General features: G+C 56.3%; 3 protein-coding genes across 10 annotated transcripts in view; 2 read left to right on the forward strand and 1 right to left on the reverse strand.

Moving 5' to 3' along the window:
• Window positions 1–6957, reverse strand: part of CUNH6orf132 (chromosome unknown C6orf132 homolog) — a 25489-nt gene extending 18532 nt beyond the window's left edge. Inside the window, exon 1 of the mRNA XM_004846580.4 lies at window positions 6770–6957. Coding sequence (XP_004846637.2) covers window positions 6770–6914 — 145 coding nt within the window. The 5' untranslated portion in view covers window positions 6915–6957. The remainder of the gene's footprint in view (window positions 1–6769) is intronic.
• Guca1a (guanylate cyclase activator 1A) lies at window positions 6822–23272 on the forward strand. 8 transcript variants are annotated; one of them, XM_087184538.1, is made up of 5 exons: window positions 6822–7008; window positions 18573–18869; window positions 22352–22501; window positions 22683–22776; window positions 23022–23272. In XM_087184538.1, the coding sequence occupies exons 1-5, from the start codon at window positions 6913–6915 to the stop codon at window positions 23177–23179; spliced, it is 795 nt and encodes a 264-aa protein (XP_087040664.1). In that variant the 5' UTR covers window positions 6822–6912; the 3' UTR covers window positions 23180–23272. The 8 variants fall into 8 exon arrangements, with proteins under 8 accessions (XP_087040664.1, XP_021115479.1, XP_087040666.1 ...); XM_021259820.2 differs by having other exon boundaries at window positions 22620–22776; window positions 23022–23265; XM_087184540.1 differs by lacking the exon at window positions 6822–7008 and adding an exon at window positions 12484–13324 and having other exon boundaries at window positions 22352–22511; window positions 22620–22776; window positions 23022–23230.
• Cimip3 (ciliary microtubule inner protein 3) lies at window positions 15218–16360 on the forward strand. Its single transcript, XM_087184545.1, has 2 exons — window positions 15218–15325; window positions 15824–16360. The coding sequence occupies exons 1-2, from the start codon at window positions 15317–15319 to the stop codon at window positions 16190–16192; spliced, it is 378 nt and encodes a 125-aa protein (XP_087040671.1). The 5' UTR covers window positions 15218–15316; the 3' UTR covers window positions 16193–16360.
• Window positions 23273–25316: the final 2044 nt, after the last annotated feature.

Below are 25316 nucleotides of genomic sequence, written 5' to 3' on the forward strand. Positions count from 1 at the left end.
GGAAGGGGGCGGGATGGCAGAGAGGGCCCTGTCCCAGCAACGAGGACTCCTGCAAACTCCTGGGTCCCCTTCCCACCGGAGGACCCCTCTGAGCCACGATGCTGGCTGTTTTTGCTTGCTGTGTGCATGGGTCAGAGAGGCGGCCCTAGAACATCCAGGAGGGATTCAGAAAGATGGGAAGGAAGGAGCTGACCAGGACCCAGGAGCTTCCAGAGAAAGGGAGGGTCTTCCAGAGATCCAGGGCCACGGCAGCCTAGGAGAAGCTTTGGGAGCCCACCCTGAGCCCTGGGGACCACAGCCCTGTGGAGAGACCACTAGAAGCTGGGGGGTGGCATTCCAAGCCATAATTCCAGTACGGTACTTTGAGAGGCTGAGGCAGGAGGATGGCACGCTTAAGTCTTGCCTGGGCACTTAGTGACTTAGCAAGACACTGCCAAAATTTAAAAATAAAAAAAATTTTTTTTGTAAAGGTCTGGGAGGGAGGGAGCTCTGGGGATGTAGCTCAATGCAAAGGCCCTGAGTTCAACCTCTAGTACTGCAAAAATAAAAAACAAAAACAAAACCCACACAACAGGCCTTGATGTCAACAGGCCTGGATAAGAAGTCGATCTAGCTCTGCATCCATCTCCCAAACTGACAGTAAAGCAGTGCCAACTCTGTCCCCATCAAGTCCCCATGTGGGCAGGATGAGCACAGGGCTCCTCCAGACTTCCTAAAAATCCCTCCTCATGCCCTGCTGGAAAGTTTTCCTTCAAACCCCCTGAAAGACTAGAGCTGACAGAAGTATCACCCAACATCCCAAAATCTGCTTCCAAAATAATCCTGGGTCCCACCAGGGGGCGTCATCTCCTGTTTCCACTTGGGGATCCCAGTTCCCCTGCCCTGGGTCTGGAGAGGCTGGGTGGGGTCAGGGTCCAGGCTCTCTGGGGTCCCCGTGCTGTCACTTAGCGCATGCCCTGGGAGTGCTCCTATGTGGCTGACCCTGCTTCCGCATCTTTGTCATCGTGACGGTGGTCCCTGAGGGTGGACAGCTGTGGGGATGATGAGACAAACCTCGGAGAATGTGAGCAATGTGCCTAGCAGGCAACTACTGCTTAGCAACGGGGGTGGCTTTTGTCATTGTCATTCTTGTCCTCATTGCTATCCCTCCCCTTCCCTGCCTCCCTCCCAGAGTTTGGGCTTCAAGCTTGAATCAGCTTATGCCACTCACAAGTTACAGTGAACACCTGCACCCACAGTGACAGCCGTGGGGAAGGAGGTGACAAGGATCATTCTGAGTCCTTACACTGGGGACACAGAGGCCCAGAGCGGGAGGGGCTGGGCCTAGGATCCAGCTCCTCTCCGGGACAGGCAGACCCAGGTCTTTATTTTGAGACAAAGTTTGCCTACATTGCCCAGAATAGGTTTGAACTTGTAATCCTCCTGCCTCAGGCTCCTGCATGGCTGGGATTACAGGCATGCACCACCATACTTGACAGGAAAATAGCCTTTTCATTCCTAATTTACAGATAAGGAAACCAAGGATGCGAGAGATTATATCTCCTGCTCAAGCAACCTGACTCTAGGATCCAATTTCCTGTGGTCACTGCCAGTACTGCGAGGAGACAGGGAGGGACCCTGTCTCTTCCCTCAGTCTCCTGTGTCCGGAGGAGCTTGAACCTGCAGAGGGAGGTGATGGGTCTCAGGTTTCTACATCATACTTTTTTTTTTGTACCGGGGATCAAACTCAGGACCTTGCACTTGCAAGGCAGGCGGCGGAACCACTGAGCTAAATCCCCGGCCCGTGTCTCGGGTTTCTAGCTTGGTGCACACCCACTCCGGTCTGCAGTGCCTGGCAAATGGTTGCTCTTTTTCAGGCTTGGTTTCTCCACCTGTAAAGCGGGATAATTGCCGCCACTTTGCAGGGCTGGAGGAGTTGGGGCGGGAGTCCCACCTCTCCAGGGGCCTCAACACCGGCACAGGTCTGATCCATTCCAAGTATGGGGAGGGTGGGGTCTCAGCCTGGGGAGTCCCATGTCTCAACTCAGGACCCCCAACAGACTCACTCCAGTTCCTACCTCCTCACAGACACACGAAGGCACGAAGGCGCTGCAAGGTACGAAGGGGGGAGCCCCTGCCCAGAGGGGAGCAGCAGGGTGACCCCGTGTGAATGAAACCAACAAATGACCTTAATGAGGCCCTTCCTTGCTAATTAGCAGGTCCACAGGATGAGACTGGCAAAGGCCAGTTTGTCCCAGCAAGCTCAGGCAGGCCAGACCCAAGCGCAGAGGCCCTTGTCAAAAGGCAGAGCGGACGCTGAAGGTTGGCCGGGGTGGCCAGGCTGGGGGCAGAGGAAGCAGGGTAGGAGAGGACAGCAGGGGAGGAGCCTTGGGAAGGGCAGCTGAAAGGACCTCCAGTGGGGACCGGAGGGGGTGGCACAGCACACGGGGCCTCTGCTTCCTAGCTAGGCTGGCTGCTCAGTGTCCAGAACAGTGGGACAAGCTGCCTCATGCCCAACCTGCCAATCTGATCTTCCCAGGAGAGTCGGGTGTGGTGATGGAGGCCTGTTACTCTAGTATTCTGGAGTCTGAGGCAGGACAGTCCCTAGGAGTTCAAGGCCAGCCTGGATTACCCAGCAAGACTCCGTCTAAAACAAACAAACAAACAAACTACACACACAAAAAATGACCCCAGGAGAGGCCTGGGGGTGCAGCTCAGTGGCATCGCCCTTGCCTAACAGGCATAGGTGCTGGCTTCCATCCCCAGTCCTGTCCAAAAACGGGCCAGAGCTCGGGGGACACAAAAATATTGAGCTGCCATTGGCTGCAGTGACTTTGAGTCACTTTATGCTTCTGAGCCTTCGGAATCTTGTTTCTTCAACAGAAAAGACCTTTTAGAAATTTCAGTGTTAACAAACAGCCTGCTGAGGCACATGTGCCTTAGGTTCCCCACTAGAGCCCTAGGTGGTCCTTAGGGCCTAGTTCAGGAAATGGTAACAATAACTGTTGTTGTATTGTCTGGGAGAGAAAGGGTAGCCTGAGCTAGTCTGCCGGGTGAAGGTGACTACAGCAAGAGAGGCGCTTACATAATGGGCCTGTGTGCATATGCGTCTGTGTGCGTGTGTGTGTGTGTGTGTGTGTGTGTGTGTGTTTTGTACTGAACCACAGCTGACCACACCACACCTCCAGGGCCTGAGAGTAAACAGAAGTCTCCTTGCCCCCAAAAAGCACAGGCCCACTTCTTGCAGGCTGGAAAGCTCTGGCACTCACGGCTTCCCATGCTTTTGCTGGGCCTGAGACCAGAGATCAGGGCACCGGGAGGACAGGGACTCTTGAAGTGGCTACTACCATGTTCCCTACACTTCCAACCTGGTTCACTAAAGAATCCCCCCCCCCCCCGAAGCAAGATAGACACCCAGGGCCTGGGCCCTGAGTCCTAGGTCTGAGAAGGGGCCTAAGGAATCTGCATTTTAAAGAAGTGTCCTAGCTGGGTGTGTTGGTGTACCCCTGGATCCCAGCACTCAGGAGGCTGAAGTAGGATAGCCACAAATTCAAGGCCACCCTGGGCTGCGCAGTGAACTGCCTAGTGAGATCCTGTCTCAAAGCAAAACAAGACAGGAGAAAGAAAAGAAAAAAAGAATTGTCTTGAGCCAGGATGGATGTCCTATGGCTATAATCCTAGCTCTTGGGAGGCTGACGCAGGAAGATCACAAGTTCAAGGCCAGACTGGCTACATAGCAAGACCCTGTCTTAAAAAAAAAAATCCTAGGTGGTTGTGATGAAGCCACACTTTGCCTTGGGAGGAACAGGGCAGCAGGCAGAGTCCCCCAGCCAACAAGGGCTTGCCTAAGAAGGGGCAAGGAGGAGTCCCTCTCCTGCTCCCTTATCAGGGATTCACAAAGATCCACATCTCTGCCTTCTCAAGTATTTGAAGCCCAATTATGTGGCCTTTAAAGACCCCTGTTTGGGTTGTGGGAGAGAAGAAGCTTAATTAGGGTTGCGATTACTTCCAGTGAGGTCTTCTAATTACTGCAATGAACAGGAAGGAAATCCTTCATTGTTGTTTTTCCTGAGTCAAAGTCTCACTCGTTCAGGCTGGCCTCAAACTCACTTCATAGCTCAGCCTGGCCTGGAACTCATGGCGATCCTCCTGCCCCAGCCTCTCAAGTACGAGGTTACAGGTGAGCACCACCAGGCCTGGCTAGAAATTCTTTAAGAAACCCGGCACCACCTTCATCAGCCAACCTGTGCAGAGACGGCTACGGGCCGTGGCACGGGGCTCCCAGGTACGCTGATCCCTTACATGTCCCTGTGTGATCCACCCCTCCATCCAAGACCCGCTGGCATCTCACCCCACAGTCAGACTCCAGGGCCCCAGGGAACCCGGATCCCCACCCCTCGGAAACCACAGCCTCGTGGTGGAGAGGAGCGGAAGCGGCGGGGCTGGGGGCTGGGGAGGGACCGGAGATGAGGCTCTCCTGGAGGGCTAGGCAGGCTGCAGCCCAGTCTCCCAGCTATGACGGGGGCAGGGAGCGGCTTGACTTCCCAGCCTCAGGCACCCGAACCACAACCCCCCAAGAACAGAAGGAACAGCCAGATCCAGGTCCTCTCCGTCCCACCCCAAGCTCCTGGGGGAACACCCAGCTGGCCCGGGTGCCCACACCCCATCCGTGTTCAGGCTCAGCGGCTGAGTCAGCTGAGGCCCAGCCTCGCTTGGGGACTGGCGAGCTGTGCCCAGGGCTCCAGCCTGCCGGACTGGTGACAGCACACAGGCCCCTCTTCTCTTACTTGGGGCACTGAAAACAGACAAGGTGCCAGGGAAGCTGGCTGGAGGCCCCCCTAGCCTGAGTTTGAGGCAGGCACCTGCCAGTCACCCTGTGTCACTGGCCCCCAGAGGGAACTCAGCTGAGAGCGGAGTCCCTATCAAGGTTCAGAGGTTGGCTGAGCCCTTCAAAAGGGCCTCTGGGGTCACCACATGTCCTCAGATTGCATCATGGTGATGACCACAGTCCCGTAAGTCCACTCAAATCTGAGCTGAACGGGGATGATGGGAAAACAGTGAACGCTTAAATTACAAAATTTACCCCCCACACTCCAAACACATTTATTCCACAACTCTCGCCACTTTCTGAAGCAGCTCTGGAAGTCCTCTCATGAGTGTCTCTAGTTGTGCTGCTGTGGCTGCCTCGAAGTCCTGAATTGATTTCCCTTTCACAGTCGTTTTGTCTTTGGGGAAGAGCTAGAAGTCGACTGGTGCCAGATCCCTGAGTAAGGCGGGTGAGGCCAGCATCAAGTGTTTATGAGCCTGCCTTCCTGTTGGATGGCACTCAGCAGCAACGTTCACCATATTTTTGATCACACCTTCTAAAGACATAGGAGAAAGGACTTCCAGACTTGATTGAGAAAGTGGCAAGAATGATGGGATAGCCGTAATCCCAGAGCTCGGGAGGCTGAGGCAGGAGGATCACTCGTGAGTATAGGCCAACCTGGGCTACATGAGTTCAAGGCCAGCCTGAACTACATACAAGAATCCCGGCTCAAACAAATGAAAACTACACAGAACAACAAATGAATATTGAGATAAGTGTTTTCAAAGCGAGGGGGAGTATTTGAGGGGGACTCATGGCAATGTGTCCTTTACTGTAATAAATTATTTTAAACACAAGTACCCACTGCACCGCATTGCTGGCTGGGACATTGTTCGCTCACACCTTTTGCACTGGGGAAGGTGCTGGCCGGGCCATTTAAAGTCGTGCAACGTGGAGCCCTCTCCTAACTCCTCAGAGCCTGGGTCACCTCCAGTAATATCGCCTGACTCTAGATAAAGATTCCTGAATCAACAACACAAAGATCTGAGAGTAGGACCTTGCACCCAGGGGCAGTCCGTGGGTGTTTGCTCTGTGACGTTTCCTTCTGCCCCGGGAGGTGACTGGGCCTGGCTTGGAGGCCCACACGCTGCCCGCCCCGCCAGGCCCGCCTGGCCCTGCTCTGCATGCTGGGTTCCGGAACCTCTCAGGCACAGGCTGGGAAGGCGCCGGACTCTGCTTCTTGCTCTCCAGTGAGCCCGTACCTGGCTGCGAGACCCGGTGCGGAACTGAGTGGCAGCAGGGGCCAAGCCTGGAACATCCCAAGCCAAAGCCCGGATGGGTGCCCCCACTTTCCCACCACTCCATCCCCAGAGCCACCAGCCACGCACAGAAGTGAATTCCCGTCCCCACCCCCTTACAGAGGGCGACTGCAGAAATACACAGGCACCTGGTGACCCCAGGCAGACCCCGCAGGGCCGACGCGCTCTCAGAAGCCTGCCGGGGCGCTCGCCTGGTTCAGGGTCCCGCGGCAGCTGGGCTGAAGAGGGGCCGCCTTGGCCGCTGTCCCACCTCCAGCCCCTCAGCTGAGCTCACAAACAACCTGGGGCTCGGGTGGACCCGGGCTCGAGGCTCGGTGTCACTGCAGGCTGGAACCCGCCTGCAGCGGCTCCTGGTGACTCTGCCCAGGCCTGGCCAGTACAGAGCCAAAGGTGTGGGCGCCGGGCAGCAGCCTGTGCCTCTGCCCCGGGACACGCAGGTCGGGGAGCCGGGTGCCCCGGCCCTCGATAGACCTGGGCGCTGCTTTGAGTCCGGGAAACGCGGACACAGGCGGCGGGGCTGGGGGAGCAGCGACGTCTGGCAGCAAACGGCAGGGCCGCCAGGCCAGCAGGGCCAGTGAGCACCTCGGGGAGGCCAGGCCGCGGGCGCAGTCCCCAGCCGCGCAGGGTCGTGCCCTGCCTTCCCCGCCCTCCCAGCCGTGCTCACCGAAGTGCCGGGTCCCCTCGTCGGGGGCCTCCTGGGTGAAGATCCAGGGCGGGTTGGTGGCATAGAGAGACGTGGAGGTGGGGCTGGCGTGCTTCTTCCCGAAGAGCTTGCTGAGGGTGCCCTGCACCGCCGGGCTCTTCTTCATGCTGCCGCCGGCCGCCGGGCCTCCACTCTATCCGGCCATGTCCCCGTGCCACCCGCCCGCCCGCACTCCCGGGAAATGCGAGCCACCTGGCCAGGTAAGAGGCGGCGCCGGCCCCGCCCCGCCCCGCGCCCGACTCCTCGGGCCGCATTCCTTCCAGCCCCTTCCACAGGAGCCCTTTGTGGCCGGCCGAGACCTCGCCCAGCCCTGCCTGGGGGAAGGCCGCCCCTCCCCCAGCGCGCGGCGCAGGTTGAGGACTCCCCTCCCTCGGGGGGTTCAAGACCAGGCTGGTCTGTGTGGCCGCGCACGCCTGTAGCCGCAGCACTCCGGGAGGCTGAGACAGGGCAGTTGCTTTGAGTTCGGGGCCAGCCTGAACTACACAGAGAGACCCTGGCTCAAAAATAAATAAATAAGGTTGGGGATGGAGTTCAGTATGAAGGTGCTGGGTTCAACACCCAGCACAAAAAAAAAAAAAGAAAAAAAAAAGCTGCCATGAGAAAATGCCCGTAAGAGAAAAAGAAAGCAGGGAGAAGCAATAAAACAGCAAGGTGCTGACAAAGGGGTACGCTCACTCCCTGACAGGCCTGAGAGGACGCAGGGTGACTCACTCTTGGCGTTTTGTGGACATCAAAAATTCTACTATGGGGCCGGGGATTTAGCTCAGTGGTTCTGGCACCTGCCTCACAAGCACAAGGTCCCGAGTTCGATCCCCTGTACCAAAAAAAAAAAAAAAAAAGTCAAAAATTCTGCTATGAATATAATGTTTTAAAGCCATACGTGGGGAGAGCTCACCTAGGGCCCCAGTGGGACTCCAGGAGGACAATCCTGGTCCTCTGCAGAGGCCATGGTGGCCAAGCCAGGTCCCACACTCTGGGAGGCTGAGGCAGGAGGACCTGGATTTCCAGCCCAGCCTAAACAACTTAGTGATTTAGCAAGACCTTGTCTAAAAAAAAGGGGGTGTGTGTGATGGCCCGAGGATCAAAGGCCCTGGATTTAATCCCCAGTGTGGGGAAAAAAATCTAAGAGCAATATACAATTATCATCTAATATTCGCTCCATATTTTTGAAATTTTCCATTATCATCTGAAATGTCATTTTAGTTTTTCTCCCATCCACAGTCCAAGTCAGCTTGTCTCCTGTCACTTTAATCTTTCAGTTTACCGTCCCCTGTTTTTCCTTGACGTTTCTGACAAGTCCCTCTTCTAGCTTCAGCTTCCAGGGCCAAGCTGAGCCAAGGCCTCAGGGCTTGGGGCTGGGAGGTTTGTTTCCAAGGTCCTGAGTGGGATGGGACACCGGAACAGAAAGGGGGTGGCATTTAAAAAACACCTGTGCTCCCCAGACATCGGAGACAGCTGTGAGCCCCCCATCCTGGAGCCCCCAGATGTCAGGGGGGGGCGACTGGTGACACAGATAATGGTATCCTCATGATGAGCACTCTGAGCAGGAACTCACCCGCTGGCTTCCAGCTCTCTCCAAATGAACTGATAAGCAGCGACCCAACCCGTGTGATGTGGCACCTGAGTTCTGGGTGGGAGGCCGGGCACGGTAAGTGTGGCCTTACTTATTTTAGTATGAAAGACACATACCAAAAAGTTAATAAAAGTGGTGATGGGAGAGAAGGGGGAGAGCATAATGATTTTTTTGGCACTGAGGATTGGACCCAGGGCCTTTGCACTGACTGGGCCACCCCTCCCCCTTGAAATTTAGACACAGCATCTCACTTAGTCCTAAAGTCACTAATTTGAACTTGGGATCCTCCTGCCTCAGCCTCCCAGGGTGCTAGGAGTACAGGCATGTGCCACCACACCCTTTTAAAGTTTCAAATCATGTAAATTTATTTCTTATTTTAAAATGAAAGAAATAAGGGCTGAGGATTTAGCTCAGTGGCACTGCACCTGCCTCACAAGCACAAGGTCCTGAGTTCGATTCCCCGGTACCAAAAAAAAAAAAAAGAAAGAAAGAAGCAGGCAGGAGAGTTTGGCATAGGCCCCTGCTGCCTAGAGAGGTCCAAGAGGAGTGTGTGTCAAGTATGTCACCTGACAGCTGGAGGGAAGACAAGTGGGCAGGGGAAAGGCTGGGAGCAAAGGGAAGCCTCTTAATTGATCGGTTAATCAGCTGATTGATTGATCCAGCAGGAAAGGAAGGGGCCAGGACTTGTTGCCCATACTGGAATCAGAGAGGGCAGTCTGTTAGTGTGGGAACATTGTCTGGGGACACAGGAGGGCCCGGGAATGCGAGGCATGCAGAGAGAATAGTCAGAGTGCCTTTATCTGTATGCAGCACAGGAAGCCTACCAGCAACTGCTCCTGGGCTCCTGGCTTGTTAGGAAGATTTAATAAAATAATGGAGGCTGAGGCAGGAGGATTGTTGTGCATTCAAGCCCAGACTACATAGCAAGACCTTATGTAAAAGACCCCCCCCCAAAAAAAAGATAAAGAGTGCAAAGCATCCGGCCCAGGGGTCTCCAGGAGGGGTGGGTTCAGTGGGGAGTGGTCCCATGGACCCCTCCAGTTTCCTTCTGCCAATGAGGCAGCTTTGGGGGACCTGTCTCCAGGATAGCATCAGGGCCCCGAGAGTCAGAGCCGGCACTGCCCAGTCCCGACCTGTCACCTAATCACGCCTGCTCCTCCGGGAAAGGAAACAGCCAAATAACAGAGGGCCTGTAATTATGTCCTGCTCCGAGGTGACTCAGGGCCCAAGCCCCGGTCAGTTCCGGAATGTGGGCAGGTCTGGCTGGGTCAGCCCGCTGTTCCTCCTCCTGCGGAGCCGGGAGCCAGGCCTCTGCAGTCCCCACCCGGGCCTGTGCAGCTGGCTGTCGGGGAACATAAGCCAGAGCCTGTGACCCCACCATTCAGAGGACGCTGCTTCCGGCACCTCACCCAGCAGGCAGGGGGGCCAGTGTTCACCGCACTGTCCCTCTGGGCTGTGTGGGCTCACAGGCTGTGGGGAAGTTGGATGTGGGGGTGCTGCTGTGCTGAGAAGGCTCGAGGTTCTCACTTATCAGGGCTTGAGGGCAGCACATTTGAGGTGGGCCTGGCTGGGGACTGGTGTGTGTAGGGCCCTGGAAACACTGCATTTTCCTCTTTATCCACCAGCTCTGTTTCTTTGTTTTGGTTTTTTGAGACAGGGTCTTGCTATGTAGTCCAGGCTGGCCTTGAACTCACCGAAATCCTCCTGCCTCAGCCTCCCAAGTGCTGGGATTATAGGTATTTGTTACCAGTGAGATTATGGGCCTGAATCCTGGCTCTGCTGGTTCCCAAGGGGATGACCTTGGCCACAGTATCTCTACCCTGAGCCTCACCTTGCAGGCTGGGATGCTGGACAAGGTTAGCGGCCCTCAGAGGAGCTGGTGCAGGTGGTGCCTGGCCCTGGAGCTCCCTGCCCTCCCTGGCCTGATTCTGGTGGTGCTGAACCTCAGCCAAGCTGCCAGAGGCTTCAGGAGACCAGCAGGGTCCCACCAAGGACTTGGGGAGGAAAAATCCAGGCACCAGGAGACAGCCGGGCAGGTGCCTAAGTCACCTTGGCTCCAAAACCAAACAGCCCGTTTTGAGACACCACCCACATTGTAAAGCAGTACTTGCATACATTTAAAAAAAAAGATTGTTATATTCCAAAAGCAAAAACAAAAAATCTGAGCTGGGTGTGGCATGCACACCTAGAATTCCAGCCACTCAGGGAGGCTGAGGCAGGAGGATTGCAAGTTTGAGACCAGCCTGGGCAATTTAGATTTAGCAAAAACCTGTCTCAAAACATTTTTTTTGGTTTTTTTTTTAAAGGACTAGGATATAGCTCACTGCAAAGGTCCTGGGCTCAATTTCCAGTAACAACAAAAACAAAACCAAAAAATTTTAAGAGTATGGCCTATTTCAAGCACAGTGTTATGCACTACACAGAAGGCTGAGGCAGGAGGGTCACTTGAGCCCAGGAGTTCAAGGCCAGCTTTGGCAACACAGCGAGAAGCTGTCACCGAGGCCCCTTTGAAGGACATGTGGCCGGAAGCTGCTCCTGGCCCCAGCCCGGCTACCTCTGGCTGGGATGTGGCTGAAGACAGAGGCCGCATGGGGGAGGGGTGGGGGCGGCAGACCTTCCTGTGTCCGGGTCACCCCTAGTCGAACTGGCTCACCTCATCCTGAGCCCTGGGTGTGGACCATAGCCTCCTTTTCTTTTTTTTTTCTTTCTTTTTCTTTTTTTGTGTGGTACAGGGATGTAATTCATTGAGCCTGAGCCCCAGCCCTATTTTATTTTTTATTTTGAGACAGAATCTCACTCAGTTGCTAAATTGCCCAGGCTGGGTTTGAATTTATGCTTCAGCCTCTCAGAGTACTGAGATTACAGGTGCATGTTCCACCACACCCAGCTTTCAGCTGCAGGCTTTATCTTCCAGGAGCTTTGAGGACAGTGAAATAAAGCAGGAAGTGGGGCTTCCCGGGCAGCTGGACTGAATCAGCATTGTCCAGATTTTAGAAATAGCATTCCCATCACTCACAGACCCTTCCCAGCGTAGTTACTACTCTGATCCATGAAGCCATCACCAGAGCCTTCGTGCTAAAGCCTGTTGTCACCTCACTTTGCCAGTAAGAATGGAGACTGGAGGGCTGGGGATGTAGCTCAGTGGTGCTGCACCTGCCTGGCAAGTGAAAGGTCTTGAGTTCAATTCCTGATACTGCAAAAAAAAAAAAAGGCCTGGGGATTTAGCTCAGTGGTTCCGGTGCTTCCCTACTTTGGTCCTGGTACCCAAAAAAAAAAAAGGAAACTCGGAGAGCTGGGTGTGGTGGTGCACACCTATAACCCCAGAACTTGGGAGGCTGAGGCAAGAGGATCACCACAAGTTTGAGGCCAGCCTAGACTTCACAGTGAGTTCAAGGCCAGCCTGGATTACACAGTGAGACCCTGAAGGAAGGGAAGGGAAGGGAAGAGAAGGGGAGAAAAAAAAAGAAAGAAGGAAGGAAGGAAGGAAGGAAGGAAGGAAGGAAGGAAGGAAGGAAGGAAAACAGACTCAGAGAGCTTAAGTTCTTGGGGTACTAGCACAGCTGAGATGCAACAGAGCTGGGTTTTGCTTCATTTTGTTTTGAGACAAGGTCTCCCTGTGCAGTTCAGGCTGGCCTTGAACTCACAGTGATCCTCCTGCCTCAGCCTCCTGAGTGCTGGGATCATAGGTTTGCACCACTACACCTGGCTCAGAGCTGGGATTTGAACCCAAGCTCAGTGGGTCCAAAGGTGAGAACCCCTCAGGGCTGGCAGGGCAGGGGTCCCTGCCCGAGGGGCTCAGGATCCCCCTTCATGGATGTCCAAGGGGAAGGGCCCAGCATCCTCGTGGTTCCGAGCAGACACAAACCGGTCCAGTCTGAGATCGCCAGGCCTCCTGGCCATCAGCCCAGAACTCTCATCCCCACTGCTGCTCCCTGCTCGGCTCCTCCAAGCCTCCTGGAAATTAGGGGTTACGCTCAGGTGGCCACACCAGCTGTCACACCTCAGCTTCCAGCACTGTCACCTGCAGTCCTGCTGATGCAGCATCAGGAAGGAAGCAAAGTAGTCCTGGCCAGGTGGAGTGGGGGCAGCACAAGGCAGGGTGGCAGGGCTGCCTGGGTCCCCTCCTCTCAATGCTCCCTCCCACCCTGTCCTTCCACGCTACATGTGGGACTGAGTCACAGTCCTGGAAGTTGCCTGCCAAGTACAGTGTTAGGGACCCTGGGACATAGGGGGCTGGACTTTGAGGACAGGGCCACCTATCCATGCCACTACCAAGCCACACACAAAGCCTCAGTGGGGTGCACACCCAGTGATTCCTCGTGGCTTGTTAGAGGCCTGGTTGGGGCAGGACAACATGATACACGGGATATTAGGGCTTTGGGGGTTACCTGAATAGCTAGGAGGGGCTCAGAGTTTGGAGGTTCTATATCCCCCCCCCACCACCCACAGTTTGGGGATCTTCAGGGTGTGTGGGAGGCTAGGATAGCAGAGGGGGCCAGTGTCAAAGTTAAAGACCCTCCCAGAGCTGGGTGTAGTGACACACACCTATAATCCCAGCATTTGGGAGGCTGAGGCAGGAGGATCACTTTGAGTTTGAGGCCAGCCTGAACTATATAGTGAGACCCTGTGTCAAAATCAAAACAAAACAGCACCAGGGATTTAGCTCAGTGGTGCCCTGCCTGCCTTGCAAGCACAAGGTCCTGAGTTTGATCCCCGGTACCACAAAACGAAACAACAACAAAAAGCAAACAAAACTCCCATCCTGGCCCTGACCCTATGTTCCCTCAGCAAGAGAGGGGGCTGTGCTGTAAGGAGGCATCACAATGCCTCACCCTGCAGGCGCCCCTCACCTGGGCCCTCCCAAGAGGCCTGGGAGCCCAGGGAGCCCCTGCCCCCAACAAGTTCACCTCACCACCACCAAGGCCCTTTCCAGGATGCTTGAGGTGGGTGACATCTCAGGGTTGGGCCAGCAGCCCAAGGCCACAGGAAGGCGACGGAGGCCGCTGTGGCTGCTGGGCTGGGACCTCTCGTGAAGGGCTCAGGCTGGGTCACAGCCATCCAGCTCTGGTCCCTCTGCTCCTCCGTTCTCAGCGCGCTTCCTGAAGCCTTTGGGAGGCTGATCGGGTCTCCTCTCCAGGGCTAACTGGCCACAAGGGATAATAGCTAGGTGGGGTGTTTTGGGGAGTGGTGGGGTGCTAAGGATGGAACCCAGGGCCATGCACATGCTAGGCAAGTGCTCTACCACTCAGCTACATCCCCAGCCCTTCTTAAAATTTTAATTTCCAGACAAGATGCCTAGACTGGGCAGAAACCTGCGATCCTCCTGCCTCAGCCTCCCAAACTAGCTGGGACACAGGCACGTGCCACCGCGCCCAGCCACAAAGAGCTAGTGTACTGAGTGCTTAAGTCGAGGTAGTTTACATAGAGCAGCAATACTAGGAGAGTAGCCTCGTTTGTCCCGCATTCTAGATCGGGAAACTGAGGTACAGGGTATTATAGTTTGCCCAATGATCCCGCGCTAGTGAGGCGGGACTCAGGCAGACTTGCTTCCCCTGGAGGTCCCTGCGAGCGGTGCAAGGCCAGTGACGACTTCGGAGTGGTGCTCCCGGCTCCCACCTCCATCCGCAAGCCGCTCAGGCCCCGAGCCTTGTTTTCTCGTTTTGCAGCCGAGGCAGAGAGGTTTAAGGGCGCCCGAGGGGCCCTGACCTGGAGGTGGGGCCAGCTCAGAGGGCAGACGCTCAAACTGCAGGGCCCCTGTAGGGCCCCGGCGGCCTCCCCAGCGGGGCCCGGTGCCACTGAGTTTCCGAACCTTCCGTAAACAGCAGCAGGCTGTTTCCGAGGCCCGTGCTAGTACTGCGCGTGCGCGAGAGCTCGAGGGTCGCCCTCCACCGGCGACCTGGAAGAAGGGACACCAGCACGCTTTGACAGGTGTGTGTATCCGAAAGGCCCTTGGAACTGGGCATGGTGGTGCGCACCCGTAGTCCCAGCTACTCAGGAGGCTGTAGCAGGGAGACTGGAAGTTCGAAGGCAGCCTGGGCAATATAGAGAAAGCCTACCTCAAAGCAAAAAAGGCCGGCGCAGGTGGCTTAGCGCTAGAGCAAGCCCTTCTGAGTAGATCCCCAGTACTGGGGAAAAACAGCTGTTGGGCTTGGAAGCATAAGAACAATTTTGAAACGCAAAGTGGAGTGTACAGCTACAGTCAGATGTCAAATTCTAAGAAATGCACGGCTAGGCAGTTTCATTGTGCAAACATCACAGTATTCTTGTCCAAATTAAAATGGCTGTGTATGGTGGCATCACTGAGGCATCGTTCTGGGTTTGCCCTTGAATGTGGTGATTGTGCAGTGCACAACTTGTGCCCCTGGGCAGGAACCATAGGAGGAAAGACTGCCTTAGAGGGAAGCTCTAGGCAAGGTTGGACTGGACAAATGGTTTGCAAATCAAATCCAAAGGAGCTATCCTAGGGCAGGAACCCCTGGGCTTTCTTTTATAAGGAGGCATGAACTGCCCTTCCCTAACTCTGCAGCTGGGGCTCTCGCAGTGACCCCAAGGGTGGGCAGAGAGGAACAGGGTTTCCCTTGCAGTGGAAACCTGGGGGATGGAGTGGACCTGGCCTGGCCACATGCAGGTGAGTGGTCACTGTCAGGGCTGGACAGGTCCCTCAAAAGTGACGTCTAGTGCCTGGGAGATGGCTGGGCTGGGGGTGAACCACAAGGCCATTCACAAGTCGGTCCAGAAGGGGGCGCCAGGGGATGTCGGGGCAATGGGGGCCCCACAAAGGGGTGGCCATCAAGACAGGTAGGGACGCGCAGTCACAATGACAGGCGTTCTAAAGTGGAATGGTGGGCGGTGGCGGAGGCCAGGCGCTGGGACTGGAATTCGAGTGAGGAGAAGCCCACACTTCCTTTCTCAATGCCTCAGTCTGCGAGGCTGCCATGTCCAGGGTAAGGAGAGGGCGCTAAGCCAGGAGCTGGCCGCGTCCCCGGGAGACCCCGTGTCCCTGATGAGCGCGAGGAGGAGGCCAGAGCTAGGGTGACAGGGTACAAGGATCCAGCCATTTGTACAGAAAGGTTAGCCAGCCATGGTGCCTGTAATCCCAGCCCTCTGGGAGGCTGAGGGAGGAGGATCACAAATTCCAGCCCAGCCTGGGCAATTTAGCGACTTAATGATGAGATCTATCTCAAAATAAAATTTTTTTAAAAGGCTGAGGATGTAGCTTAGTGGGAAGGCCCGGGGTTCAGTCCCCAGTAGTGGCCCCCCCAGGCCGGTTCCGGGAATGAGGGGAGGCCCTGAAGACTCGCGGCCCCTCTGCGAGCTGGCAGCGCCCCCCGCGGGCAGCCGGGGCTGCAGAGCTGGGGCCAGGCAGGGACCTGCAGCCCCCTGGCTGGCGACCGTGCTGGGGTCAGTGGCTCTGGGCTCTTGACTGCCTCCGACCTTCACAGCTGCAGTCCCGGATCCCTGCGCCAGTTGCCCCTCTGTCCTCTCCTCGGAACCCCTCCACACCCGGCCCTGGGTTGAAGACGCCGTCCGGCCAGAAAGTGACGCCTGCACACGCGTCGCTGGCCCGGGTGTGGATGCAGAACCGCGAGCAGTCTCTGGCAGCCGCCTACGTGCCCGTGGCCGTGGGTCCCCAGGGGCAGCCTCTGGGCCCGCTCAGGGCCACCTTCTACACGGCCCAGTATTCCAACTCCCTGAACCCCTTCTACACCTTGCAGAAGCCCACCTGCGGCTACCTGTACCGCAGGGACACTGACCACACCCGCAAGCACTTCGACGTGCCCGCCGCCAACGTGGCCCTGTGGCAGTCCTAGGCGGTGGTCTGTCCCAGAGGGGGAACCCAGCGAGCTCTCTCCCCTCAGCGGCGATTAAACATTGTCCTCCTCTGCCCTGGCATCTGAATGAGTGACTGTGGGTGGGTAAACTGAGGCCCCGCGGTGTGGTACAGCAAGGTTATGTGCAGAGGCCTGGACTAGGAAGAATTTATTTAGCCCCAGACGCCCCCTGGAGGCCTGCTTCGGTAGCACAGCCACTGGGTTTGTTCTAAGGAGCCAGCAGGGGTCCCCCTCTAGGGGGACAGGGTTGGGTTGGGGCCCAGGAGGATAAAGAGCCTGCCAGGGCCCTGTGGTGTCTCTGAGAGTGACGGAACAGCCAGTAGCCCTGGAGAGGGAGTCAGACCCCGATTGTGGCCCTCCTGTCCCCTCCCTGCCTTCTACCTGCCACACCCACTCCCTCCCCTAGGTCCTCCCCCCTCGGTGGACCTTCCAGTCTGGCATCCACCCTGGGAGGGGACCCCGAAGCCCGGCATACAGGTAGGCTGCAGGGTCCTCCCGCCGGATCCTCTGTGGGATCCTCTTCTGCCTTCCATGGGTGCCCGAGGCCTCCGGGTGGAGCCCAGCCCCGCTGACCTGGGGTCTCGGGAGTCCCATCCCCCGCCAACCCCTCCTCAGGAGCCACAGCTTTGGTGCCAACACCTACAAGTTAGGTGAACCCGGGGGGGTCAGGGGGTCCTTTTTCTGCCCCAATGCTTTTTTTTTTTCTTTCTGGTACCAGGGATCAAACTCAGGACTGTGTTTGCCAGGCAGTCATGGCGCCACTGAGCTAAATCCCTGGCTCCACTGCCCCAATTCTTTTATCTCATGTAGAAAGGATGAGCCCCACTCACAGGGCTGGGGAGACTCTCTGCATGGCCTCATGGGAGACCACAGTCCTCCTTCGGGCTTCTTCCACACATTCCCTCTGGCACTCCTATGGGGCTCACGCCACCTTCAGCCAAGTGATCTCTCCCTCTCTCCCTCTCCCTCTCTCTCTCTCCAGTACTCCTTCATCCTGAGCCAGGTACCTAGCCCTTTTCTCATTTTTTATTTTGAAATAGGGTTTTACTAAGTTGCCCAGACTGGGCTTTAACTTGCAATCCTCCTGCCTCAGCCTTCCAGAGTGCTGGGATCACATGTATGTGCCACCATGCCCAGCTTGGGTTGGTGATGTCCTGTGAGATTCTCTTGGCCAATTAAGGACACTCTTGGCTGACTTGATGGACTGAGAAGGCACATGGAAACACCCAAGCTGTAAGACCACAGAGGCCTGTGGAGGCCACAGCCCTGGGACCTGTACGTGTCCTCCCGGTGATGAGCCAGGGCCCTGGTCACATGCCACAGGAAGGGGTTCTGCCATCTGCCTCAAGGAGCGGGGAGCGTTTTCTCCCCTGGCCAAATGTCCAGACAGAAACGTGGCTCAGGTGACACCATGGTGGCAGGCATAGGAGTCTCTGGCCACAGAAGCCGTGAAGTGGTGTCAATGTCTAAGTGGCTGAGCGAGGGTCACTGGTTTTACAGCACCCAGAAATAATGCAGCTTGTACCCAGTGAAGCTGTGGGGAGGGGGAGCGATGGGGGGCTTCCCAGGGTAACCAGAGGGGAATGGAGGAGCCACCGCCCTCAGACCCCTTCACCTCCACATCTGGGACCTGAGAGAGCTCTGTAGGATGTAGGGCACAGCTGGGCCTGAGCAGTCCTCCAACGTGTATCCCAGCTCCCCACCCTGTGACCCTAAATCCACCCCCAGGAGATTACAGGTGAGACAGTCCTGTGTGGTTTCTTTTTCAAAAATAACTCCTGTTTGATTATGTGAGCTATGTATGTTCCTGGGTAACCAATATATATATATATATATATATATAGTTGTTGTTGTTTGTTTTTTGTTTTTTTGAGACAGCGTCTCTCTATGTAGTTCAGGCTGGCCTTGAACTCGAAGTGATCCTCCTGCCTCAGCTTCCTAAGTGCTGGGATTGCAAGCACGGGCCACCATTCCTGGCTGTAACCAGGTCTCTCTTCTCTGTCTGGGGCAGGATCAGAAACATTGCGAACCTACAGAACAGGATGAGCAGGGTGCAGAGGCCACAGGATCATAGCAGGTGCTGGCCGCCACCCATGGGTGCTAAGCGGGATTAGGAGATCGCCAGCTGGACAGGGAAAGCCTCTTCTCCCCCAGCTCAAGGCTGTAATCTGGGGAGCTGCTGCTCTGGGTGCAGGCCCTGCTGCCAGGGTTTAGTGGAGACTTTTTTTTTGGTACCGGGGATTGAACTCAGGTCTTTGCGCTTGAGTAGCAGGTGGCGAAACACTGAGCTAAATCCCCGGCCCTAGTGAAGACTTTTAATACTGGCCTGACTCGGGCACGGGCCACCTCTCTCCTCCAGCCAGCCACTCCATCCATCCTCGGAGCACAGACCTGGAGGCCTCGAGGCTGTGACAGAGGCAGCCCTGGGTCCCAGCCAGCCTCCCGAGGCCGGGCCATGGGCAACGTGGTGGAGGGCAAGTCGGTGGAGGAGCTGAGCAGCACTGAGTGTCACCAGTGGTATAAGAAGTTCATGACCGAGTGCCCCTCGGGCCAGCTCACCCTCTATGAGTTCCGCCAGTTCTTCGGCCTCAAGAACCTGAGCCCCTCGGCCAGCCAGTATGTGGAGCAGATGTTCGATACCTTTGACTTCAACAAGGTGGGCAGGGGCGCGGCCTGGGGGTGAGGAAGGGTGGCAGGGACAGAAGCATCCCTGCAAGAGCAGCTCTGTTTATAGTGATTTGGAAGCCAAATCTCCCTGGATTGAACCCAAGGCCTTCACATTGAGCTACACCCCCAGCACTTTTAAATTTTTATTTGAGACTGGGTTTCACTAAGTCCTTAAGATGCCCAGGCTGGGCTGGAACTCGAAATCCTCCTGCCTCAGCCTCCCAGACTTCTGGGATTACAGGCATGCACCACCACACCTGGCTAGGAGACAGACTTTTGATGGCAGGGATTTCATTTATCCAATGTTTGTGGAGCAACTACTCCACTCAGAAGTGAATCAGACCCTGTCCCTGCCCTTGCTTCTGGGGGAGACAGAGGGGCCCACAAAGTAGATAGTTTGGAGGCCAAATTCAGGGGGCTTCTCTGCCTCTTCCACATGGCATGTGTCTCGGTCTCTCTGAAACAAGCACAGTGCTTCCGAGGGTGTCACTGAGCACCTGGTGCTGTGCAAAGGCCTGGGCAGATCATGAGGGCGAGGGAGGAGGGCAGAGAGCAGCGCTGGGCTGGCCTGGGCAGGGCCAGCTTACCTCAGTTAACTGGGTCAACCATGACACTGTGGAGGCTAGGACGGGGGACGGGCAGGGGCGCCTGGTCACTGAGGACCAGGACACCCCAAATCCAAGCCCCGGAACCCCAGCTCCTCTCCACACGTGAGTCTGAAGGCCATGTATGACCCCAGCCATGTTGGGTGTCCTCCTGAGGAGCTGGAGGAGACTGGGACAGGGGAGTTTGAGCCCCGTCTCCCTTCTTAGCCACAGTGCATTAAGATGGTGCATTAAGATGCTGGTTTTCAGTAATCAATCTTCCATTTATCTGGAGCAATTTGAGCTGATACTGTGGTAAAAATCCAGCACCACAAGCCCAGTTCCCACCCTGCTGTCCCCAAACCTGGAAGGTGACATCAAGTGGTTCCTGGGAGGGGTCCAGCTCCACTGTGGGTGGGGCCTTGGGGACAGCTAGGGCCACATAGCTATTTAAAACTCCCTAATATGTGGGGTTTAGGGGCCAAAGCAGATTACAGGCTTGGAGGCTTGGAGTCCTAATTTCAAGGGCAGCATCCAGGTCCCCAGGGCTTTTCTGGGGGGGATGCAGAGCAGGGCAGAGACCAGGAGGGGTGGTGTCACCACACTGGACCCCAGTGCCCTCCAGGGGACCATACACCTTTAATCCTAGCTACTCAGGAGGCTGAGGCAGGAAGATCAAAAGTTCAAAGCCAGCCTGGGCAACTTAGTGAGACTGACCCCCCCAAAAAATAAATAAATAAAAGGGATGGGGATCTAGCTCAGTGTAGATTCCCTAGTATCACAAACAACAACAACAACAACAACAACAACAACAAGTAGTCCTGGCCCCTGCCTCTACATTTCCTGCTCTCCGACCCCTGGAACTTCTCATCTTCTGATACTATATTTTCTTTTTAAAAAATTTTTTGGGGTTGAGACAGAATATCGATGTGTAGTTCAAGCTGGCCTTGAACTCACTATATAGCCCAGGCTGGGCTCGGGCCTGTGGTGATCTTTCTGCCTCAGCCTCCCCAGTGCTGGGATTAAAAATGTGTGCCACCATACCAAGTTTGAGACCAGATTTTAAGTGACATTTAACCTCTGTCATCATTATCTTCCCCTGGAGGGATATGAGCTCTACAAGGGCAGGGGCTTTTTTGTTTGTTTTTACACCACCACGCCTGGCTCCAGCTCCTAACTACACAGTTATTAAAAAGCAGAGCATGCTTGTGACACCCCGTGTAATGACACAGCTTTGATTCGCTGGCATCAGCACAGAGCAGTTTAGAGACTGGGCAGGAGGTGGATTCAGCCCTGGGCACTGCAGAGCTAAGACTGGGAGGTTTGAAGGCAGCCCCAGCAGCTCGAATCTGAGTACAGGTTGTCCAGGGCTCAGCACAGGAAATGCCCGGGAGCACTAAAGTACATGAGCTCTTTGGGACTGTCACTGAGTCCAAACCACACTGTGATCCCTGCCTCAGCGCTGAGAGCACAGAGGCTCCTGGAGGCTGCGTGATGGGCCAAGGTTGCTCCTCCCCTGAAAGGTGGGTTAGGTCTTTTGGGTGGAAACCCCCTTAATTTTGCCACTGTCCTTTCATAATCTTTTTTTTTTTTTTGATACCGGGGATTGAACTTGGGACCTTGCACTTGTGTGGCAGGCAGCAGAACCACTGAGCTAAACCCCTGGCCCATAATCATTATTTTTTAGTTACAAAACTAATACAGTGTGTTGTAGGAAGATAAAAAAGACAGGCAAAAGCACCCTTCCCCACCCCCTGGCCAAGGGGACACTCCTTGGCAGTTTTCCTGCTTTCCAACCTTTTTGGAAGCCCCTGACCATGGGAAGACCACACAGGTGTGCCCACTGGGACCTGGACCAGGGGATCTCAGAGACCGTCCTGCCCTGGCTCTGCCACCTCCCTGCCAGCCTCTGCTTGTGCACTTGCAGTGATGGGGAGCTCAGTACTGCACCAGGCCCCAGGCTGGCTGTTCCGCAGGCAGTGCTGCTTGCCCAAGAGTCCTTTATGTGGGCTCCAAATTGGCCTCTTGGTGACCTCCTGGTTTCAGAGTCTTGGTTGTGAGTGCTTTATATACATGAACCCTTTCATCCCCAACAATCCCACAGAAGCAGGGACCATTATACCCATTGCAGATGAGGGAATTGAGGACATAAAGAGTCTTTTATCCCAGATCCTACAGCTCTGAGGGCTGGAGCCAGGATTCAAACTGTAACCCAACACTCCCTACCAGGACAGGGCACGTAGCTCCTTTGGCTCTGGACCTCACAGCCAGTCACAGCTTGAAGCAGGGCTCGGTGCAGGCCAAGCAGAGGAAAGAGTCAGCTACTCCCTGCTCCACATCAGCCTCCTGGCCCTCCCAGTCCGGCCAGCGCTCCTCCGAACACGGGTGCTGTCCCTAAAGAGAAGGGCTGGTGCGCAGAGGACAGGGAAGCAGCCATGACAGCTAAACCCGAAAAGTCTGTGAAGGGACTGCGTCCACCGCTCACACGCCCCAGGGGTGCTTTACTGGATTTGATTGGGAGCCTAGGCTACAGGGGGCCGAGCTATGCGGGACATCCAGGAGGATAGGTAGGGGTGGCACCAAGGGGGAGAGGAGCGCAGGGACAGAGGTGGCCTCCCAGGCCAGTCTCCAGGGAATCCTAGCCTCCCATGAGGATCTCTTGGGGTACTGGGGCTCAGATGGGCGGAGCCCAAGGCCGTGACCCGGGTGGATGGGCGTGCCCCTGGAGGGCCGGTGGATACTATGACTGAGGGGTGGCTCGGACTTGTGGGCGTGGCCCTGGTGAAATGGGCTTGGTCCGGCTGATGGACTGGCTGGGTGGGCGTGCCTGGGTGTTATGGGAGTGGCCTGTGGCGGGCGTGGTCCGACTCACGGCCCCTCCCCCCAGGATGGCTACATCGACTTCATGGAGTACGTGGCTGCGCTCAGCCTGGTCCTCAAGGGGAAGGTGGAGCAGAAGCTACGCTGGTACTTCAAGCTCTACGATGTAGATGGCAACGGCTGCATTGACAGGGATGAGCTGCTCACGATCATCCGGGTAACTCCAGGTGCAGAGGGCCAGCGGGGCCTGGCCACCTTTGGGATGAGATGGGAATGGGGAGTCTGGGACCGCTGCAGTCCTCACCAGCGGCGTGTTCTCTCTTTGTGGGCCTCAGTTTCGCCATTGGTACTGGGGACAGAGCGTCCACTGCATCCCTCACTCAGCTCTCCTCTCCCAGGCCATCCGCACCATCAACCCCTGGAGCGCCACGGCCATGAGTGCTGAGGAGTTCACGGACACCGTGTTCGCCAAGATCGACGTCAACGGGGACGGTGAGGGCGGAGGGACGGGGCTGAGGGCACAGGGCAGGGTCAGAGGGTGAGGGGTGATGGGGCACAGGCAGGGGTCAGCAGGAGTGGAAGGTCACGGTGGGCATGCAGGACCTTCTGCTGGTCACCGCCCCACCCGCCTCTGCCCCAGCCACAGAGCTGATCTTTGGGGACCCCTTGCCCTCTGTACCTACTCCGGGCCCTGGACGACAGGCATGACCCCGGCCTGCGGCCCATTTCTATCCTAGGGGAGCTCTCGTTGGAGGAGTTCCTGGAGGGCGTCCAGAAGGACCAGGTGCTGCTGGACACGCTGACCCGCAGCCTGGACCTCACCGGCATCGTGCGCAGGCTGCAGAACAGGGAGCAGGAAGAGGTGCCAGGCGACGCGGTGGGGGCAGCGGGCTGAGCCTGGCTCCTGTCCGGGGTGGGAGGGAAGCCCGGGTGGGGCCTGGTGTCACTGTCGCTGTTGTTATCCTAATATTACACAGGATCCACTTGCTCGTGGGCTCAGCTCGCCTCTTTGTGTGGGGGCAGCAGAGGGGCGGGAGCTGGCATCCAGGGTGGGTGCAGGAGGATGGATCCTGGGACCTCCAGGACTCCCCACCCCAACCCCTTCTAGAGCTGGGGCTTCCTGGGTCTCTGTCGAGTCCAACAGAGCTGCAGCCACAGCCTCAGCTTTGGGGCAGCAGCACATCCTGTCCTGAACCTGGGGCCCACCTGTGCAATCTGCATTGATGTATTCTTCCTGCAACAAGCATTTATTAAGCACCTGCTGTGTACAGTGCAGTAGACAAAGAAGACAGTTCTAGTGCGCCTCAGGAGCCCGGAGCCCAGTGGGAAGCACACGGGGAAGCATCATTCTGATGGAACACACGGAGAGGAGCTGGGAGGTTAGGTCTTCTGTCAGGGTCGTACTCAGGTGGGTGCTGTCCTGGACCCCTGGACACCTCTACTTTCAGCAAAGCCAGTTCAGAGATCTGCAGCCCAAGGCCGGGTTTATCGGTGCCCCCCACCATTACAGCCACCTGGCTGCGGGGGAGCCTCTGGGTGATGCGGGCTGGAGCACCTGTGACCCATTTTTCAAAGATGCCCTTTCTTCTGGGCCTCGTGCCTTCGCTTCAGCTGGGCTAGGGGGAGGCAGGGGAGTAAATAAAAACCCAGGGGTGGGAAAGCAAAAAGGGCCAAAGGGAGTGGAATGCCGGTCAGGGAGTGCCTTTCTGAGATGGGGACAAGAGGGGGACATTTTTGTCACTGCTGTCCTGCCCATCGCTTGGACCATGCAGGACAGGGAAGTCAGCCTGGGCCCAGGGGGACAGGAGCTGGGATCTCTGGTCCTTGTCTTGCTTGTGGCCTTGGGAAATCCTGGGCATCAGAGTAGGAGGGGGTCTGCCTGTCATCAGGACAGTAGTCCCCAGCCTGATCCACAGGCCCCCTGTGGGGTATGGGGCCTATTTCTGTCCCAGCTGGGGTAGAATTAGTATTTTTAACCAACCATTTTCAACCTAACATTGATTTCTAAATGAGCATCATATGAAAAATCATACTTATGAAACCTTGGGTTCAATACATGAGTTTTATATTTTATGCATCAAATATAAAAAATGTATCTATTGAAGGTAAAGCAAGTGCTTGCTATTCAGGTCCCACAGGAAATTGTTTTATGGGGTAACCTGCTCGGGGGTGCTGATTTTCACTTCCTGTTCTTGGAGGGGTCTGAGCTTCTCAGCCGTCTTCAACTGAAAGGGCTCTCTTTTAATCTATTTTCTATATTGGGGTTGCACAAAAGAGTTTGTAGAACAACAACAAAAAATTCCACACCTAAAAGCAGTAATGTAAAACCTGCTCATTTAGTCCAACCTGCACAAGGTCAGGGAAAAGAAGTGTTCGAAAGGGGCCCACAGCCACTGGAGGCAAAGCCTGGCCCTGGTCAGCAGGCCCCAGAGAAGCTTCCTCCATATTTGGGTTGGGGGGGTGAAGCTCCACCCTGAAGTGGGCGGCAGGCAGGGGGTGGGAGCCTTGGTGAGGGGCGGAGCCGACAGCCCCATTCATTCGCACAGCAGCCTCAGGGGCAGAAGGACCACAGCTGTCTTGCTGTAGTGGGCCCCTGGTGACATCCTGGGGGAGGTGGGAGGGCCTCCCAAGGGCAATGTTGGGGCGCCTGGAGGGGTTGTGGTTGTGACCCCCAAGACACACCCTGCCTTCAGCACCTCCAGCTTCCTGCATCTTTGCTTCCCACCCCGAAACACGGGCGCTCGCCTTGCTGAACCAGTTTGGGGGATCCCCTTCTCCACCTGGGCCCTGCTTCCCACTGAGGACTCCTAGAAGCGTGCAGGACCCCTCATCCTCCAGCGAGGCAGAGTTCTCTGAGGGGCCGAGCAGCCAAGTCCCCTTCGGACCCCAGCGGGCCCTGCACAAGGGACTGAGTCCCCTTGGCCTCCTCAGGCCCGGCAGGGGGCGCCAAGGAAAGAGTGGCGCGGCCCCGCCCACTCCTCTGACAACCAGGATGACCCGAGCAGGAGAGGCTTGGGCCTGGCGTGTGGGCT

The sequence above is a fragment of the Heterocephalus glaber genome, unplaced genomic scaffold, assembly GCF_053883595.1.
Source record: "Heterocephalus glaber isolate CG9 unplaced genomic scaffold, H.glaber_assembly_v1.0 deba00001497, whole genome shotgun sequence".
NCBI classification, from domain to species: domain Eukaryota; kingdom Metazoa; phylum Chordata; class Mammalia; order Rodentia; family Bathyergidae; genus Heterocephalus; species Heterocephalus glaber.

Excerpts from the sequence above, each read along its gene's own strand:
- Guca1a (XM_087184537.1), top strand. The coding sequence starts at position 13,205 with ATGCCTCACCCTGCAGGCGCCCCTCACCTGGGCCCTCCCAAGAGGCCT. Across the intron at positions 18,870-22,351 it reads ATACCTTTGACTTCAACAAG|GATGGCTACATCGACTTCAT; the intron begins GTGGGCAGGGGC and ends CCCTCCCCCCAG. Across the intron at positions 22,777-23,021 it reads GATCGACGTCAACGGGGACG|GGGAGCTCTCGTTGGAGGAG; the intron begins GTGAGGGCGGAG and ends TTTCTATCCTAG.